A 20,727-nucleotide genomic window follows, 5' to 3' on the forward strand; every position below is an offset into this window, starting at 1 on the left:
TACCGCCGTGATGTTATGCAAAACATTTTGTTTTACGTGGATATTGGAACGCGAGTGAAGTACACAATAAATAATAATTTGCCATTCAAATACATCGCGAATACAGAAATATTTGATTTTGTGTGGAATGAGAGACCCAACGTTGGTTTCAGTTTCGTTTTAGCCTAAATGAATTCGTTTTGGCTTGTCGCTTATATTGCTATAGCTTCTTATATTTTTAGTTCCTGTTCTTTTCTAAATACTGTTAATTGAAAGGATTTGTTGTGGAGTGAGGGGAACTAAAAGTAGCCAAACTTTGGAGCGCTTGGTCCGGTCCTCACAGATGAAGAAAAAAAAGCGCATAGCAATCGATAGGTGGAATCGTACTTTTAATTTGACAACAAGTATCCGATTCCTGACCTTAAGTATCCGATTCTGGAATCGATTTTCGATTCCCAACCCTAATGATGTATGGATTGATCATGATTAGCAAAGTCGAATAGTTTTACATTATCACATGCTTTAGTAATTATATATGTAGTCCCTTTCCCATCCTCAAGATTGTTTAAAAAATGAGATGCAGATCTTTGAATTCATTCATTTTAAAGCTTTGTTGCTGACAGATAGATGTCTTAGGCCATTTTCTCTCATCTTATGTTGTTTTTGTGTCTCGTGTCATGTGCTTCTGTTTTTTTTTTTAAGACATTGTGTTACGTTTAAAAATAGTTTAGAAACATTCTGTTCAAATCCATTGCTCTCCATAGCTGTTATGTAGCTTTTAGTTGTTCAGGTGAAATATTTACTAGTCAGTTTAAAAAAAATTATGTAATTGTGCTTGTTTTTGTTGCATTGCTGCTTATATTGTTAGATTGGCTCATGTATGATAATTACCTGTTCATTTTCTCATTTGTAATTTGCATTCGATAAAAGTGTCTGTAAATGTACTTTTGTACTATTTGACTTACAATGTATTTGCCTTAAGATTTAAAGTACTTTCAAAAGAAGTTCATAGTTAAGGCTATTTAATTGCCATTCAGATTGCTTATACAGCCTAAAACTGACATGAAACTAGAGGGGGAAAAAAGATTTGAAGTAGCTGTATAGCAGCATGTTTAATCATGCCTTAATGGACTGGTCATTATATTCTCAGAGGGTGCAGGGTTTAGTCACAGCAGGATTAGCTCATAATTCAATCTGTCTGCATTAGTCCAAGAATTCCCAACTAATTATGCTCAAACATGGATTTGAATGCAAGCTCCACAAATATTCATTTTACAGTTCCCTGTGGTATCAGTAATAGATTTCAGAGAATCCTTGCACTTTGTTCCTTCCCAAAAAAATGTTTTATAATACTCCGATTTAGCTTTTATGGTCTTCCAAGGCGTTTTTACATAAACTCCAGTAATGGCATTGCAGACATAATGATTGTGTTTGCCTGAAAAGTGGGTTTATTTTGATTTATATGGGTGCCATTGTCGTGACATCACACTGTGCTGTTAGATGTTTTTTGTCAACTTTTTTGATAAAAAAAAAAAAAAGCTTTGGAAGGGATGAAGAATGGCAGCTCTGTTAACAATGTATATTTGGTATTAATTGTAATGTATAATGTACTCTGAATGGTGCAAAAAAAAAATTGGAAGGGATGAAGAATGGCAGCTCTGTTAACAATGTATATTTGGTATTAATTGTAATGTATAATGTACTCTGAATGGTGCTGCATAGGTTGGTTGGGCTAATTCATTAAGTGCTACCAGACCTGCTAAATGACATGACATCAGTATATTTTCCATTATAGGCTTTAACGCCATGTGGGCTACTGAAATGTTGACACTTGGCTTAATGAGTTTTTCAGGAATGTAATGAACTTCTCGATTTGTGACAGCAGAGCTTCATTAGTGGTGTAAATACTCCTGCCATGGTATCAGTAATAGATTTAACACTTAAAAAAAAAAAAAAAAATGTTTTGTTATACTCTGGTTCACCACGGCATCTTCACAAAAGCCTATGGTAATGGCTGTGAGAAGAGATGATATGATTGTTTGGTGTTCTATTGATTTATATGAAGGTGCTTTTTTTCAATGTAAGGCAGGCTATTACATACAAACTGTGGTAATGCAAAAACAAATAACATTTCAGTATTTATTGTGTGGTGATGATTTATCAACCTTTAAAAAACTTGAGCTGTCCTGCAGTTGTCATTTCCACCACACTAAAGAAAAATGGAGGAATAGTTTTGAAATTAGCTATGAAATTAGCATTCACAAGACTAAGAACATAAGTGACTTTTTATTTATACACTGTCCACCACAGAATGCTTGTTGTTTCAGTATAATTTGAAATATGATGGAAATGACTTTTTCTTCATATTGGAAAATTTTGAAAAATATGACACCTGTGATGTATGTACATCAACTGTTGGACATTGTCAGTAGACAAATAAACTAATCTGAGTGTGCGTTTTAACCTGCTTTATTTGATGTCTACAGCAGTGTTTCCCAACCTTTTTTCAGTCACGGCACCCTTTGGAAATTTTAACAAACTTGTGGCACCCTACAAAATTAATTTTGTCACAATATTTGAATTTCTATCTTCGATAAGATAATTTGAAAAGTATAGTTATTCGGTACAACAGGGAAGAACTGCAGAATATAATGTCATAAAGATATTTTTAATATTATTAAAAAAATTTGTCCATCAATGGTGGCAATCAGTAGGCTAATTTCTAATGAAGAGACCAATTTATGTGACAGATTTTAATGTAGGCTTTTATACACATGTAAACATTATTTAATTACCATTATAACTAGCTATCTCACAAATTTTTGCTCACTCAGTGTTTTTTTTATTTTACAGTGGGGTAATTTTGGTGCAGTAGCACGAGATAGCTTGATTTCAAACCTTTTTTGAACATTTTAGCAATTTAAAAATATGAAAAAAATTTTTTTTTTTACCCCTGCTCTCGACAGGGTGCCGCGGCACCCCGGTTGGGAAACACTGGTCTACAGGACCAAAAGTGGCCGTAGGTGAAGAATCACCCAGGAGTTCTATTGTCTATGGCTTTATTGGCATCACTTTGATGGAAATAACATCAGTCACTCAATTTATAATCATTGTACCGGCACATACATTAAATCAGATTTGTTTACACATAGCCTGAATATACCTGCTGACTAATTATGAAATAGCAGGTTTGTAAGTATGAGCCCTGTTACAGATTGAAGTTCTTTTTTCCCTCCATCTTTATTCTGTTGTTCAGCTTATTTTTCCCTCTGTAATAACAGTGTTCATGTTGCACTTGTTACGGTGCTCTAGAGGCTGAGCAGAGCTGCTGTTCTTCTGATGACATAAATATTCATGGACTGCACGAGATAGTAGAAATTAAATTGATTTGTACCTCATCATCATTATCCGACTACGAATCATGGCTAGGGGAAGCAGAGGAGCGTTTTCATTTATTTATTGTGAAATGGGAATGATTTTAATTTTATTCAAATAATTTGAATTTCAAGCAGTCTGTGGACGGCGTTCTCATGATAGTGCGGTAAAAGGAGGAAGCGTAAAGTGCTCTTGTACAGGAGGAAATGGACCACTCAACACTGTTGAAAAAAAAAATCCCATTTCAGAGAAACCATCTGCTTTATCTGAACAGTGTGTGGCTGTTATTATATGTATGTATATGCATGTGTGTGTGTGTGTGTGTGTGTGTGTGTGTGTATAAAATTCTTAAACATAAAATTCAGCATTGCCAACACAGGAAAGAAATTACTTTTTAAAATGTATATTAAAATAGAAAAAGGGTTATTTTTAAATTTTGCAATAATGTTTCACAATATAACTGTTTTTACTGTATTTTTTAGCAAATAAATGGTGAATTGGTAAGCATACGACATTTATTTTAAAATCATAAAAAATGTGTGTGTGTGTGTGTGTGTGTGTGTTGGGGGGTCAGTGGATTTTCACTAGTGATTTGTGTATCTTTCTGTCCATCCTGCTGTCAGATGGTCTTGTGATGTTGAGTTTGAACATAACCAGCTCAGAAAAGCAATTTTATCTGCAGATCATCAGCTGAGGATGGCAGAAGTGCTGTGTGTGTCACCGTGTGGTTGTGCAGAATGGAGACCCTCTTGACCTTTGAAAAATACAAAACGCTGCGGTTCCAGGCACAATTGAAGCAGTGATTCTGCCATCTCTCATTGCTGTTAACAATATAAGGGTCACCCCATCCTAAAGCCCTTGAAATTCACCCCAAATCCTGTTCAGCCTTTGAGACATTTTGGCGCCATTTTTTTCAGCTGAGGTCACCATGGCTTTGTGCAAGGTCATCTGCAAAGGGAAGCCGGGACAGTTGGTCTCTACTTTGTCCTGATTTTCACAGTAACACCTGGAAGTCCACTAAAAATCATTTGAAAAGATAATATTAAAATCTTATTTAACAGGATAAAGGCCACATTTCAATTCAAGCTCAGTAAGATCAGCCACAACATCTAATTGAAAGTACTGCGTCAAAGTGATTATTGGATTCCATAGCAACTAGCAATAAAAATAGCAAGATAAGCAGTGGATGAGTGGCTTGCTCCTTGCTTGCAGTTGCTCTGTGGAAATAGACTCATTGTTCATTGCTGTGCTGATGTGTATTGATGTAATTGCTACTGTAATTGCTGTATGATTATCTCTTTACTTACAGCTTAGTGTAGTGTAAACTTGATTTATGTGCTTCACTAGACCCCCAAAAGGAACATAGGGATGTCTGAAAAGGGGCCAATTAAAATTAATTACATATATTGATAATAGCTGAGAAAAGTCTCCATATGATCTTCATTCAAAGACATTGCAATATTGTAATGAAGACAATGAATAGACGACACAAAGTGGCTTTAGATGTCAACATTTTGTCAATGTTTTATTTTTAGCTTTTTTCTTAATTCTTTTTTTTTTTTGACAAAAACATTGCTTGCTTTTCAAATTTTTATTCAAAGTATCCTGAAAAAAAATGTATCACGTTTTCCATAAAAATATGAAGCAGCACAACTGTTTTTAACATTAATGATAATAATGAGAAATGTTTCTTGAGCAGCAAATCAGCGTATTAGAATGATTTCTGAAGATTCAAAGTTCAAAGAAGCAAAAATTCAGCTTTGCCATTACAGAAATAAATTGCACTTTAAAATTTAGAATTTAGAACTTAGAATTTCAAAATAGAAATTATTTTAAATCATAATAATATTTCAGAATTTTTCTGTTTTCCTATGTCTTGATCAAATAAATCCAGTCTCGGTGAGCATAAGAGGCTTCTTTCAAAAACATTATAAAATCTTTCAGACCCTGAACTTTTGAAAGGTAGCATATTCACAATGAATCCCACTTAAACTAACATGTTGTTTTGGCATTCCTAGAGTGAATAAGTTGCAAAGGTGCAATGTCTGCCACTGCAGGTATTTCCTGTTGTCTTGGCTTCTGTCTGCAGGAGTGTGAGTTCTGGATGAGTCAGAGTTGCGGTGTTTGGAGTTGTCTGTGCTCCAGACTGCTGTTTTGTTATATGAAATGTAACCATTTTCCTGTCTTTCCACACACAGCTTCTGTCTCCCTCACTGCTGGTGTTCATGTTCTCTCCTAACTGTTATTTTTCTCTCAGAGATATTGCACTGTGATATTGCTTTGCCCTGGTATCATTCTTATTTTGTTTCTCTATTTCAGAACTGAGCTCGGAGAATGTGCGCACATGCTTTCAGATCATCAATGCCTACATTTATCTCTCGGCTACAGATTTCTTACAGGTAGGAGAAAAAAGACTTCAAATAAGAAGGCATTCAAAGATGGGAATGGCTGTGTGAACATAACATTATTTGCACTTTCTCAAAAGATGAATGTGGCATAAATCAGAACAGACTAGTGTGTGATGTTTCCGTTTGGTATATTTTTTATAATGAGTGACTTCTACAGGGTTGTTTTTGTTTGCAGGACCTTTTAAGCTCCATAATTTAAAAAAATGATACAATTCTATGCAACTTTTTAGATTTTGTGTACATAACGGTAAGTAAATGAACAAGGTGTGTAACAGGATGGAAATAATATGTAATGTTATGTCAACTGAAGATTTTGACATGTTTTGGTATTTTTAACCATCTTCTGAAAATTTGACATTACACTAAGTATTTTTTTTAACAAAGCATTATTTAAATTAAAGTCGGACAAATCCTCAGAATTCATCGCATTCATTGCTAATACTTGATGTTTATGTTGTCATTTTCCCATAAAAAAGTTTGTTGTTTTTTGGAGGATGATGTTATTTGCCTAAGAAACTGGTTGTTGTTAATTAAAAGGACACCACAATACATTAACAGGGTTAAAAGTGACTTTGAGGTCTCAGGAACAATCAATTAATCATAAATTAAAAGAGATGTTTTATTGGGAAACTTGTAATTGGATAATGGAAAAAAATTATGAAACATCCAGAATTTTTCTCATAATTAAAAAAAAAAAGTGAACTTTGTTAGAAGGTGATAGCAAAAATGGCAACAGACACTATCAAGTCAACAAACACACATTTGTTTACTTCATTTATTATGATGAAAGAACATTAACTAAAGATTTTCCTTATTTTTTTTATTTATTTTTTATTACATTTCAGTATTTTAATGTTTTATTGAAGCGATAAGCCCTAAGATGTTAGAACAACTAAGCAGGGGCGTAGTTTGTGGGGGGGATGGGCGGGAGGTAACAGTTATCAGCACAATATGACTGAAGCGCAGTTCTTTTAATTGTGCACGAACAGCGCGAATCACCATGTACTCTGCACGCATTTACCAGCGCGCTCAAAAAATGTGATAAGATTTGAGTGAGCCATTCCCATTGTGAAGCTGATGGTAAAATGTGTGATCTATTTGAATTCTATTGAGAAATTGCCACTTTAAAATGCTATGGTGAAAGTCGAACATTATCTAAAAAAGGCACATGAACCGAAATGAGGAGAAAACATAATCTTGCACCAGCACTAACATATATTAAAATCTTTTTAAACTACTCATGACCGCCTTTACTAGAATTTATCACGTTTTTTTGTAGGCTTATTTATTGTGGTAAATTTTGGCTAACTTAAGGGAATATATTTTTCCCTGTAGATTTATATTACAACTGTGCCATGTTGTAGCTGTTGTTTCTAAATGTGCAAGCTGTTGTTTTTCATAACAAATGCTATATAGAATAATAATTTTAAAAAGTAATTATTGGCCTGGTAATGATTAATAGGCTAGCCTTATTATAACAAATGTTACAGTAAAGAACTATGGTACATTTTCATAAAAGCAAGTACAAGTCAGAATCGAGAGCCATGTGTAAAATGGGTTCTAATGATGAGTGATGGAAAAACCTGGCCTTCAGATATTCCAAGAGACGGAATAGATTAAATCATTAAGAGCCTGCCATGTCAATATAAGAAAATGTTAAGTTAGATTGACATTCTGTCCTAGTGTTGTCACGGTACCAACATTTCAGTATTCAGTAAAATCCAGTGAAAATCCACGGTTCTCGGTACCAATTTCGGTACCAAAGCAAAACACAAAAACATGCTAATTGAACAACATTTTTATTAATAAACTATAGCCTATAAGTGCCCTACATAATATAACCTATGTAAACAAATAATTGATAACTAGGCTGTTACTTGATTGCAGTGTTGATGTTATCAACCAACTTTGCATGTGTGGATGATAGTGCAAAAGACTGATGTAATAAGGTCACAAGTGTATGTTATTTTGCAATGTTTTCAGCCAGTAGTAACCAAGGACTGGAACTATTCGTCTTATAACCAGTATATTAAGACATATTTGATGTACAGCGTGACAGAAATGATTGTGCTCTGTTTTTACAATGTGGTCATCTCTCTCTAGAACTATGCTGAAGCCCTTTGCAGATCTTTCTATGAACTGCTGAGAGACATCACTACAGAAGGCCAAGTCCAGGTTCTGAAGGTACGACTCAATCCTTAACGTTCTTTCTCAAACAGCCCGATCCATCCTTCCCCACAAGGCTCTTTTGTGCTCGTCTTCTTGACACTCTGTTGTGAAATAAAGTGCCCCGGCACTGCTGCGGAATAATGACTAGAAAACTCAACCCTGTCGTTTTGGTTTTGAGTAGACCACAGTTAGCTCAGCTTTTTTTTGAAGCCCTTCTCGACTTCGCTTGCTTTAGCTAATGCACTCAAGCTCTTAGATCTGACAGAAGAGGCGTGCTTTTTGACACTGTTTCCACACCAAGATTTTTACTTTGAAGAAATGATGAAAGGGCTACGTGCAGGACCCCAATATTTTATTAACTTATTTTCAACCATTTTAATTCCTTCATTTAACAATGTGACCTCTTGGACCTTTTGTAGCACATATAATTATCATACAGGGGTCATACGGCTGAAGCCTGTCTGATGTGGGCTTCAAAGCGAGGTTCTTGTCCGCACTGCAGTTCCGGTGCTCTGGAGGCGTGGGGGGACAGAGCATTGTGGGGAATGGCTGCCAGGATGCTGCCATTAGAGATAAAGCTTTTCGTTTTGGCCTCCAGCTGCTCCTTCATAGGTTAGCAGATGCTCATCTGAGACCCCAAGCCAATTTGGAGAATGAAACACACCCTGCGCCTCTGCAGAAAAAGCCGGAGTGCTAGAAAAAGCGACATTACCAGAGGTTTTGGATGTTTGTGTTTATGTTAGTGTCGTATTGTGTCATCGTTGTTCTGTCATCTCTTCAGGGAATTGTGAAACTTTTCTAATTAACTTTAGTCATTTTTCTCCCTCGATCCTAAGTAGCGTGGATTGCAGGTTTGTGCGCACATTTTACGCACTCTGCGTCTTCCATTGTGCCAACAGGCAGCATCTTTCCACCAGAGTGAAGGCAACTTTAATTAGAAAAAAAACGAGCCCAAGGTTATCTGAGATATACATGTGTATTTTTTGACAGTTTGATAGAAAGATTCGTTTTGTGCCTTTTGATGGTGAGAATCTGCTTATACAAGATGTCTGTTGAAAATAAAAAAGTATGGTATGCTGGAGGAAAAATCTACAGCATTCTCAAACTGTTTAGATTGGTTGATTGTTACTGAATCCCTGTATATTATACTTTTAGAACCATTTTTGGTGGTCCTTTTGTCCCCACCATATCTTATTTGTTGTCTTTTACCAGCAGCCATATCACCCTGTAGCCCAAGACTGGTTACCCACTGAAGCTAAGCAGGGTTGAGCCTGGTCAGTACCTGGATGGGAGACCTCCTGGGAAAACTAGGTTGCTGCTGGAAGAGGTGTTAGTGAGGCCAGCAGGGGGTGCTCACCCTGTGGTCTCTGTGGGTCCTAACGCCCCAGTATAGTGACGGGGACACTATACTGTCAGCAAGCACCATCCTTCGGATTAGACTTTAAACCGAGGTCCTGACTCTCTGTGGTCATTAAAAATCCCAGTCTTTCGAAAAGGGTAGAGGTGTGACCTCGGCATCCTGGCCAAATTTGCCCATTGGCCTCTGATCATCATGGCCTCCTAACAATCCCCATATCTGCTGATTGGCTTCATCACTCTGTCTCCTCTCCACCAATAAGCTGGTGTGTGTGGTGGGAGTTCTGGCGCACTATGGCTGCCGTCGCATCATCCAGGTGGATGCTGCACACTGGTGTTGGATGAGGAGATACCCCCTGACAATGTAAAGTGCTTTGAGTGCCTAGAAAAAGCACTATATAAATGTAATGAATTATTATTATTATTTACCAAAAAACAATAAATACATAAAACAAGATTTTGGGTAGAATGTCCAAGCGCCTCTTTTCCATACAATGAAAGTAGATGGTGATTTAGGGCTTCACAAATGAGGGAGAAAAAAGCCTGTAAAGTTGTCAATAAGATGTTTGCTATTTTACAAATCTTCTGAAACCATCCAAACAGAATTCGCTTTCATTTTTGTGTTAAAAAATGGTCCAACATTTTTCAGCATCATTACTCCAGTCTTCAGTGTCACATCTTTATCCTTCTTTAACCTTGGCAATATAAATCACCATCCACTCTCACTCTATAGAAAAGAGTGCATGAACATTTGCTTAATATCTCATTTTGTGAACAATTAAAATAATACAGCTCTGGAATGAGTAAATAACTTCGTCTTTGGGTGAATTGTTCTTCTAAGGGTTAATAAGTTAACATTTTATAAGTCTGTACATATCATACAACCTGTCAGACCTGCACTCCTCCGATTGCTTCTCAACATGGGAGCTGTTCTGAATGCATTAAAGCGTCTGTAGGCAGTGAAAGTCTCAGACGTGTGGGCAGCCATTCAATTAACCTCACAGAGGATCCCCTGCCTTCTTACACCACAGGTAGCATGTTCGGTATGTAAATCATTGGGCCCATGGGCAAGAGCTTTGTAACTCCCTAATTAACTGTTCATTTAAATCAGCAGTATCTGGCGGCGCTGCTTTCACTTTATTGACTGTTTTAATTAACAAAGAAAGAAAGGGCCATCTTCTCAGTAAAATTTGTTTGGTGAGATGTCGCTGAAGTCAAAGGCTAAAGGACAATGAGAGATGACAGGCCATTTAGCTATCAGACGGTATACACGCATCAAGGACTTTACAGTTCGTGTCCTTTTATGACAGAAATCACCTTTGTCAAGAGAAACTCATTTTAAGGGACTTCTGTTAAGAGCACTCAAAAATCAGATAGAGATGTTGCTCACTATGTCGATAGGATTTGTCAGGATTAAAGTGATAGTTCAGCTAAAAATTAAAAATTTGTCATAATTTATTCACCCAAGTTTTGTTTCAAACTTGTATGACATTTCTGTCTGTTGAATACAAGTAGAAAATCTGTGCTGATTTTTCGATTCCATGCAATTTCAGTGAGTGAGAACCAAAGCTTTCAAGCTTCAAAATGTATACAAAAGTGCACAATGTGTGTGTGTGTGTGTGTGTGTGTGTCTTTAATGGAAGAAACAAAGACATAGTTTACAACAACATGAGGGTCAATAAATAATGACAGAATTTATATTTTCAGCTGAACTCTCCTTTAAGAAAACTTGCATGAATCTAGGGCTAGCTTGAATGATTTCAGTGAGGTTTAGGAAAATGTTTTTGGCCTTCTATCCGCCCTGGCCAGGACATCCACAGGGAAACATGTGGTAGTTAGTGATTGATTTGAAGAGCAAACTGTGCAGCTGGAGCCAAGTACAAGTGGGAGCCCGTAGGGGTGTCCTTGGATGCTCTCACACACTGACCACCAGTGCCCAGATCCTCCTCTGAGAAACATTCTTACAACTACTTACTGAACTGATGTGGTTAGTGTATTTCTATATGATGGATTGTAAAGGAATGTTCAGAGTTCAAGCTCTATTAACAGTTACAGAATAAGTGGAAAATGTTTTTGGCCTTCTATCCGCCCTGGCCAGGACATCCACAGGGAAACATGTGGTAGTTAGTGATTGATTTGAAGAGCAAACTGTGCAGCTGGAGCCAAGTACAAGTGGGAGCCCGTAGGGGTGTCCTTGGATGCTCTCACACACTGACCACCAGTGCCCAGATCCTCCTCTGAGAAACATTCTTACAACTACTTACTGAACTGATGTGGTTAGTGTATTTCTATATGATGGATTGTGAAGGAATGTTCAGAGTTCAAGCTCTATTAACAGTTACAGAATAAGTTGATTACCACAAGAAATAGTTGACTTTTAAGCAAAAAATACTGGTTACAGTAAGACATTTACTTGTAAATGGTGCTTTACAGATAATGGATTGCACTGTATCATGTTTGTCTGCAAGTCATGCCTATAAATTTGTGGCATGTAAGCACATATAATTCTTTACTTTAAAAAAAAAACTCTCGTGCTTTCATTATAAGTGCATTACTGCATTTTTTTAACAAAAGGAAAGATTTAAGTACTGTTCTGCTTTTAATATCTTTAAGTTTTTACATTTATTTTAATAATAATATTTATAATATTAATATTATATAATTATTTATAATAACATTTTATTTTATTTAAACCGCTTGTTGTTTCAACAAACCCATCACTTTATCAAAATTTCACCATCCAGTTAGGCTCATCAACCAACATTACAAGCTATTTAAAAGCGAAGGAAAGCTAGGAAAAGAGGGAATGCCCCCGCTCCCACGGTGATACCGGTATTACTGGTGTTGTCACACGTCAATTAACCGGTGGGAAAATTTCCTCACCGTCACAACCCTACTCTGTGAATTGATATTCCCCTCTTTTGTTAATTTTGACTGCTTTTATTGTCCTTATTTGTAAGTCGCTTTGGATAAAAGCATCTGCTAAATGACTAAATGTAAATGTAAATTTATTTTATGTAATATAAAATATGCAACATCTATGGAACCCTGCACATGCTGTTTTCTTTCTATCTGCATAAAATATTTATTAGTAAATGGAAGTCAAGATGACTAAATGTAAGTGAGCCTCAAAACAGTAAAGTGTGCTCAGGTATTTTTACGTTTTGTTTTCCTGTTTCTCTTTACACTTTGAAAGAGAAAGTGGCGTAATTCCCGCAGCAGTTTGGGAAGGCTGTGCAGGCTCAAGCTTTCTACTCCATCATGGCTGTAATCCAGACACATCAGACACATTCATTTATACATGTTTTTTCTAGATTACCCTCTGAAGTCACTTAAGTAAGGTTCTGCTCTATGTGCCAGGCTGTTTGTGCACCAGCAGCTTGAAGATGAAAAATGAAAACCGTAGCGCACCTTGAGGGAACAGTTCATCCTGCATCCTGTCAAAGTGAGGTTGGAATAGGAGGGTAATGGCCTTGGGCTGCCAAGATCCCTTCTTAAGCCAATGCATAGTTTGACAACAGAATTCACACAACTACAAGCTCCTCTTCCCCTCTTTCAGAACAGCTAGGCAGTTTCAGATCATTGAAAATTAGTTGGTTGTGCTCAAGGTCAGAAGTGTGCAGCAGGGCTGTGTGATATATATAGAATATTTATGATATATTCGATTTTGCTGGGGATATGATATTAAACAGAATTGAGAATTTCACAGTAATTTAATGTGCATTTTTATTTGCCCATTTCATTTTCGAAAGGCCATGCCAGTAGGCTTGTCCCAGGCCTTATTCTTCTCGATTCATGATGATGGTAAAATATATTAATAGAGTCCATGTGGTGTGATTCCTGCATAAAGCGAGACTTAAACAACCACCATTGTGCCCTTGAACAATTCATATATTACCCTGATGTTCTGTTAGGATTTGACATGTCTTTCTTTATGTTTGGGGTCCCTAAGACCTCAGTTCTGTAATAATAATAATAATAAGTAATTTCTAAATGAATCAGTTTTGGGATCTAACAAAATGATGATAGATTTGATTACATTGAATTATTCCCATTTGAACGAATCTAATCACTCTAAAATGTGATATTGCACTAAAATTTTCTTATAAAAAATATGTAGATTATATGTATGTATGTATATATGCCTGTGTGTGTATGTGTATATATATATATATATATTGCTGTTGCTATTAGGTTGCTGTTTATAGGTTGCTGTTTATTTATGCCATATATTTATATATTTTATAAATATTATAATATTGCAAAAATAAACTTATATTGAATAAAAAATACATACATTTTAAATAACAATACAAAAACAATAATTAAAAGCTTCACCCAAGCAGTGTGGAAACCATGTTTTTAATGTTTTTGCAGAAAAAACCTAATACAGTAAGAAGGTTATGAGTTCACACTATGGATAAACAGTGGAACATCTCATTTAAAGATGAGCGTTCAAATCACTCACCACCAGCTTACTGCCTAGAAGATCCTTCAGCCTTTTACTACGGTTCAGCTAGTATTTATCATCTCTTTACGGCTTTAAAATTAGTTTGATGGACAGCAATCCTTAAATATGTTTAAACTGTTTGATTTCTAGCGATTTTCTTACATTTTGAGTACCTGGAGATTTTAGGCTGTTAAACTTTCCATTTCTACTCATGCCCACTGTCAGGTGTTGTGGTGTATTGTCTGAAATGATCATTAATTCTCTTTCCTTTCATTTCTTGCAGGTTGTTGAAATTGCCATAAAAGTAAGTCCTGTATTGGGCTCCCACATGTTTCAGCCTCTTCTGCCAGCTGTGTTACGGGGGATAGTCGAAGGCGAAGTGAGTTTGAACACTGTACAGTCTATTATTGTAGTCCTACTGCACTAACCTAATTTCACTGAAAAATACTGTTTCCAGTTTTTAATGTTTACATATACTTATGTGTTTGACTGCAGAGGTATCCTGTGGTTATGTCGACATACTTGGGCGTGACGGGTCGGATTCTCCTGCAGAATTCAGGCTTTTTCACATCACTTCTCACTCAAATGGCTGTGGAATACAACCAGGAGGTGAGGGTGACTGCCAGGCCACCAGATAGAGCAGTGCGTTGTAAAATGACTGGTTCTGATGCAGAACACCTGTTTACTTTGCTACACTGCTTTTTTTTCAAAGTTGCAAATAAAACAAAAAAAATATTGGAGTATATTTAACAAGAAAATACAGTTTGGTCCATCTACTTCTACTTTCTACTAAGTTTCACTTTTAATTTGATGTTATTTGCGGTTTCTTTGTAATTATTTTTAGAATTTACTAGAAGTTCCTGAGTCAAAATAGTTTCACCACTATTGTTTCAGTGTGTGTATAGATATTATTATAGTTTTATATTTTGAATTCATTTTCAGTTTAAAGTATTTGTAATTTTATGTGTTTTTGCCATTTTTGCAATTTTTGTATTATATCTGCAGTTTTTATACATTTTTAGTTTAGTTTTAGTTTTTTTTTTATATACATCTTATACTTTTATACTATACTACATCTTATTTCAGTTAACGTTCATTTTATTTCAATTAAATAAAACAATTAAAGGTTTTAGTTTTAGTTAACTATAATAACCCTGATATAATATATAATAAATGCGACCCTGGAGCACAAAACCACTCATAAGTAGCACGGGTTTATTTGTAACAATAGCCAATAACACCTTGTATGGGTCACTATTATCCATTTTTCTTTTATGCCAAAAATCATTTTGCATTCCTACCGTAAATATATCAAAACTTAATTTTTGATTAGTATTATGCATTGCTAAGAACTTCATTTGGACAACTTTAAAGGAAATTTTCTCAATATTTAGATTTTTTTGCACCCTCAGATTCCAGATTTTCAAATAGTTGTATCTCGGCCAAATATTGTCATATCTTAACAAACCACACATCAATATATCCATACCAACATCTTAATTATTCAGCTTTCAGATGATGAATAAATCTCAATTTTAAAAAATTGACCCTTATGACTGGTTTTGTGGTCCAGGGTCACAAATACTAAATTTTGCCCAATAACCAATATAGCAATATATTGTGCATCCCTTACAATAATAGTATATTAATAAAACATTAAGAAATAAGTTAGGGGATGCCATGTTATATTGTGAATATAACGGCTGAATATCCGCTTTAATAGTTCTTATAAAAGCTATTTGTAGATTCTTCATATAAACAAAGACTTTGCTTGTGCTCTTTCCATTCAAAATTAGAGGCAACCACTGCATTTGAATCACAATCCAAACAAAGATGCTGAATACATGCAGCATGAGCAGTTTTTTAAAATCTAAATTAGATTGTATAATTAAATTTTAAAATAAAAACAGAATGCTCTGACTTTAGTTTTGTAAAACAATATTACATAAAACATCTGCACGAAACAAAGACAGCAGACGGGCTGAATGAGATGCAATTTCACTCTCTGACAGCAGGTGGCGCTAATGGAACAGCAGCGATACATCGTTTCCTTGGTTGCCGCTGTAAACAAAGCAGCAAGGCTGCTTTAATATGCATTATACTGAGACGAGATGAAAAGAAAATGTTATCTAAACTTTTCTAAAGACAGTTAGTTCACCTCAGAGATACATTCATATAAACACCGACCCCCAAATGTATCGCGATTTGTTTAACATCTCAACCGATTGGAATCGTCACATATTTGTACCGATTTTCAACCGGCTCACGGTGAATCGTTACATCCCTATACATAACTAATTGCTTTTATGGTTTAAATCAAAATACTCAAGCTCACATGCCTCAGATGTTGGAGGACTGAACACAATTAGAAGACAAAAAATCACCTCTTTTCCTGGTACTTTGTTTATACTATTTACCTTCATGTCAAGGTCAAATACACTGAAGCAAAAAATCATTAACTAACAAAAACAAAAAGCTCCTCAAGCTTGGCCTAGTTTTCTTCTTCTGTGCAGTGTATCTTTAGTTGGGTTTGTGGGAGCTGATCGTAATGTAATTTGGTCCCAATGGAGCCGCCCACACAGCATCATTCCCTTTCAACCCTGGGCCGTATCTCCCCACCAAATAATTGAACTCATTTGCACTGTTGTAGTCTCAGCATATATCAGTATTCTCCTTAATTTCCTCAATCCCAGAAATATCTTTCCTGCTGAGACCCCTTCATTATTTACAGTATCAGCCAAATAACTTCAAAGATGGAGGTTTTTATATATTCGCCCTGTCAGGCGGCTCGACTTACCCTAATGTTTTCCTCTTATCTTATGAAGGGTGTATTAATCTTGTTCCCAGTGTGCCTCGCTTACCTGTGCACGGCTAAATTATAAATGAATCATGTGAACGAGAATGTTTATCATGGTGATCTCTGCTTTCTCAGGCAGACCAGCTCTTGGGGAGTATGATTGAGATGTGGGTGGACCGCATGGACAACATCACCCAGCCTGAGAGGAGAAAGCTCTCTGCCCTGGCGCTCACGTCGCTTTTACCATCTGACAACAGGTTCGTCATCTTATAAACACCTGCAGGATCATCCTATCACATTTGCATGCAAATATCTGATGTTTATATAGCAGAAGTCATTAGCGAGCTGTACAAGTGATAACATTTATATAAATCATTTGACATTCACCTCAGAGACCAAGCAAATCAAAAATCACTTTGTAATGGTGACTTGCCGGGAGAAATGGCTTGTTGGTTTTAGCTACATCAGTAGTTTGGATGTCAGCGATATCAGAGTCATTTATGTTCCCATGCCTCACAATTCAGTTTTTTTAACTGCTGATATAATAGACCAAGCAGAAATAGCAACACCTGTAGCAACATCTATTCAAGTAATGGCAGCCAGTATACGTAACCAGTATTAAGTATGAACTTTGCCAAAATAGAGTGCCACAGTGATATTTCACTTTTTTTTTTAATGGCCCTGGTTCTATAAATATTTTTCCTATTCATTTTCTCTATAGGCTTTTATTATTATTATTATTATTATTATTTAAATACTCAATAAACAGTGAACAGCTAAGCTATGTAAACAGTTAAGCTATGAACCAAACCATCTAGAGACGAAACACACACACTTATGATTTGAATCATAGAAGTATTTGAGAATCAGAGAAAAAAGACAAAGGAACAAAATGGTATACTTCATGTCTTTTTTGAGGAAATGAGGTACTCACCCTTTGATGCATTACAAATAAATGTATTCAGAAACAATTGTACAATCTGTAATTTGACTATGAAGCTGAAATCATGCTGATGTTTCCACAGAATCTCAGAGCTCATGATAGGTTTGTTTTAAAAGCTTAAAAATAAACCCTGTAAAAAAATTTCAACTTAAAAACATAAGTTCAAGAGCTGCCTTCATTTAAGTATAATAAATTGGTTGTGAATGTCATTTTGACTTAAATGACATTAAGCTGACTTAAAAAAATCAAACTGAATTTCATATAACTTATAAAAACAAGTCAAAATTACTTATTTTGATGTATTAAAGTAATATAAAAACATAAGTTGCTGTGATTAACTGATCATATCTTTTTTTTTTTTTTCCTGTACAATGTACAGGAAAATTTCAGTTTTGGGATCTTTATGGGATTTTTACTTTCAAAACCCTATTATTCCACTATCTTGTGGTTCAACCATAACTCGGGTCATTTCTGTATTAAGGTGTGGGCACATTTACAAATTTTTGCAGGCGAAATTCAGTAATTTCAGTAGGAATCCACGCAATTGGGAATTTCTCATGAGGGCGAAACATTAGACCACACAAATTTTGCAGCGGGTTGAAGATGGTCAAACAGATTCGCCATGTTGTCCAACAGAAAGCTGCTTGGTTTGAAAGTGAGCAGTGCTTTCTATATTGCTACACTATTGACACTAGACAATAGACTGTTTTTGTTCACAGAATTTTACAAATTTAAATTTCACACCATTAGTCTTAAACATACAATAGCAAAATTATCCCAAGTTTAAGAGCAACATTAAAATATGGTCATATAAAACTAATTTGTTTGATAATTTTGTTGGTTTTAGAATCTTTGGTTTTAAGTGGGAAAATAACCCCTGCACACAACTGATACTGTTTTTTTTTTTTTGCTCTCAAAGGTGATACTTTCTCATAAATTAGATTCTATTGTGAACAATGGTAAAAATAAGGATCTCTGCAGAATAATATATTTGCTTGAGTCACTTTTCTTTTCAATCTTTTCAACTCTGCATACATCATTCTGGCAGTAACGTTGACACTCAAAATCACATCATTAAGGGAAGAGATGCACTTGTTTACCTCCACAGCACACAAAATGTAGTGAATGGCAATAGGTGGTACTTTGTATGATTTTTTTTTCTCTAGGAAACAGCATCCTGCACTGCAGACATCACAACATTTTTATGCGATTTGGCACAGTGATTAACAAGATATATTTAAATTTCATGTCAAAAAGGTTGCTGACCCCTGCCACCTTAAAGACCAGACCATCTGTCTGGTCATATTGTTTTTACATGTGCAGACTATCAGGGGAAGAGAAATGGTGGAGAAGTTCATGATTGATGCTCCTTTACATTTCTCATTACAATATAAATATTCAGTCTGGCCAGTCTGGCATGCAGAGACACTTGACCATGTCTCTGCGTGCAGGCTCATGTTTTTTGGACTCTTCCTTTTCTCAAGGGCAGCCGGTCGTCTGCAAAGTATTTCACGCTCTGGATTTATGATCTATTGTATGCGTCCACATTTTGTATGTATGTATCTGTCTGTATATGTGCCCATTGTGAAATCTTGTATCATGGAATTGCGTTCAGGACAGTGAAATCGATTGCGGTGCCGCAGCAGGTCTGTTGTCACCTTATTTCATTGAGATTGATCTTATGGGTCATTGTTCTATGAGATCAATATTGGCATCAATACCAAAGCCCTTCGTTGTCAGTCTCCCTCCCAGCCAAAGCAGTGATTAACTGGCAACAATGACAGCTCCATCATGGCCTTGTTTTCCTTCTGCAGTTTTCAGGGCTTTGCTGTGATATACAGGAAAGGCTTCCCATGCAGCCCGAGTCTTGAGGGGGAGCGGGATAGTCATGCATTATCACGCTTGTAGAGACAGCCTGGATCCGTGAGCGATATCTCTGAGCCTTAGTCTCTGAAGCGCAGATGCACGATGTTGTTTTCTCCATTATTGCCACATCTTGCCTTCTGCTCGAATCCAATCCAGTGTCAGAAATGAACTTTTCCATTACTTTTTCAGGGTAGGGCTGCACAGTTATTATTACGTAACCGTTATTGCAGTTATAGCTATTACAATTTAACTGATCATGAAAAAATTCCAAATATATTTATTCTGTTTAGAGCTACTGTCAAATGTTTTTTGCTTACAGTGTGTTTTTGCAACACTGTAAAGCAAAAGGCATCCATTCAATACAAAACACCCAAAAATTATTTATGTATGTTCTATAAATCAGCCTTAACAGTTGTGATTACAATATCAAGAGCAATAATCAGCAGTGTTGATATTTTCATAATTGTGGAGCTCTATTTCAGGAGCTTTTTTTTTAATAATTAAAAATTATGCTGTGAGGCATTGTTTGTCTCAAATACTTAAATTTAATACATTTATTAACATATTCAGTCTGAATACTTAGATTTGAAGAGTATTGCCTATAAATTTAAATCACAGGGTGTCCGCGGGGTTTTAAAAAGTATTAAAAGTTGATGAATCACTTTAGAGAAAATTAAAGGCCCTTAAAAAGTATTAAAAAGTCTTAAATGCCATTTTCCAAGGTATTACATTTTGTATCATCTTTTCATTATGTATATTTGTCCGAATAGTGGGGTTCTGTGTAGTTTATTTATGAAATCCTGCTAGATTTGACGTCATCTGTTACGGCGCTCACTGACTGGCTGCGCTGCTGCGTGATAGCACGGGGTTTGTTGATCCCGCTCTCGCTGAATTTCTGACCATTACCGCATGCTCCCATCCACTCCTGCGATTTTTGTGCCTGCTCCCGCAAACATTCCAATATTGTATATAATGTTCTCGCATCAGGGTGCCGCTATCAATATGTGAGGTATTTAAATCCCTTTTGAATGATCGCTTGCAGTCGCAGTTCACTTTCACTTTCGATTTCACGATCACGCGCGCACTGTGTAAAGGGAGCACATCTTACGATAAAAGATATTTGTCAATGAGCTCGGGATCTGTTGAGGAGCAAATCCTCCAACATCTTGTCAGTTATCTCTCCTTACTTTTGACCCGTGATCAGTCAAATCTGACTTCTGCAGCTCGTGTTGGATGCAGGGTTGTTGTTGTTTTTTTCCACGAAATTGGGCTGCTTTTAAACTGTTGCCATGGGTTGATTTTCCCCAGTGGGTTAAAGGTTTGAAATATTGCATAAATTACATTTGGTTGAAATGCTTGTACTGAAACATTTTGCATTCTACCT

General features: G+C 36.0%; 1 protein-coding gene across 1 annotated transcript in view; it reads left to right on the forward strand.

Annotated features, from left to right (window-relative positions):
* The window catches only part of LOC107686387 (importin-11), a 169,014-nt gene that overhangs the window by 119,286 nt on the left and 29,001 nt on the right, over positions 1 to 20,727 (forward strand). Inside the window, exons 23-27 of the mRNA XM_016483355.1 lie at positions 5,674 to 5,753; positions 7,866 to 7,946; positions 14,021 to 14,116; positions 14,233 to 14,346; positions 16,670 to 16,791. Coding sequence (XP_016338841.1) covers positions 5,674 to 5,753; positions 7,866 to 7,946; positions 14,021 to 14,116; positions 14,233 to 14,346; positions 16,670 to 16,791 — 493 coding nt within the window. The remainder of the gene's footprint in view (positions 1 to 5,673; positions 5,754 to 7,865; positions 7,947 to 14,020; positions 14,117 to 14,232; positions 14,347 to 16,669; positions 16,792 to 20,727) is intronic.

This window comes from Sinocyclocheilus anshuiensis, unplaced genomic scaffold (assembly GCF_001515605.1).
Source record: "Sinocyclocheilus anshuiensis isolate Anshui unplaced genomic scaffold, SAMN03320099.WGS_v1.1 scaffold1207, whole genome shotgun sequence".
Classification (NCBI taxonomy): Eukaryota; Metazoa; Chordata; class Actinopteri; order Cypriniformes; family Cyprinidae; genus Sinocyclocheilus; species Sinocyclocheilus anshuiensis.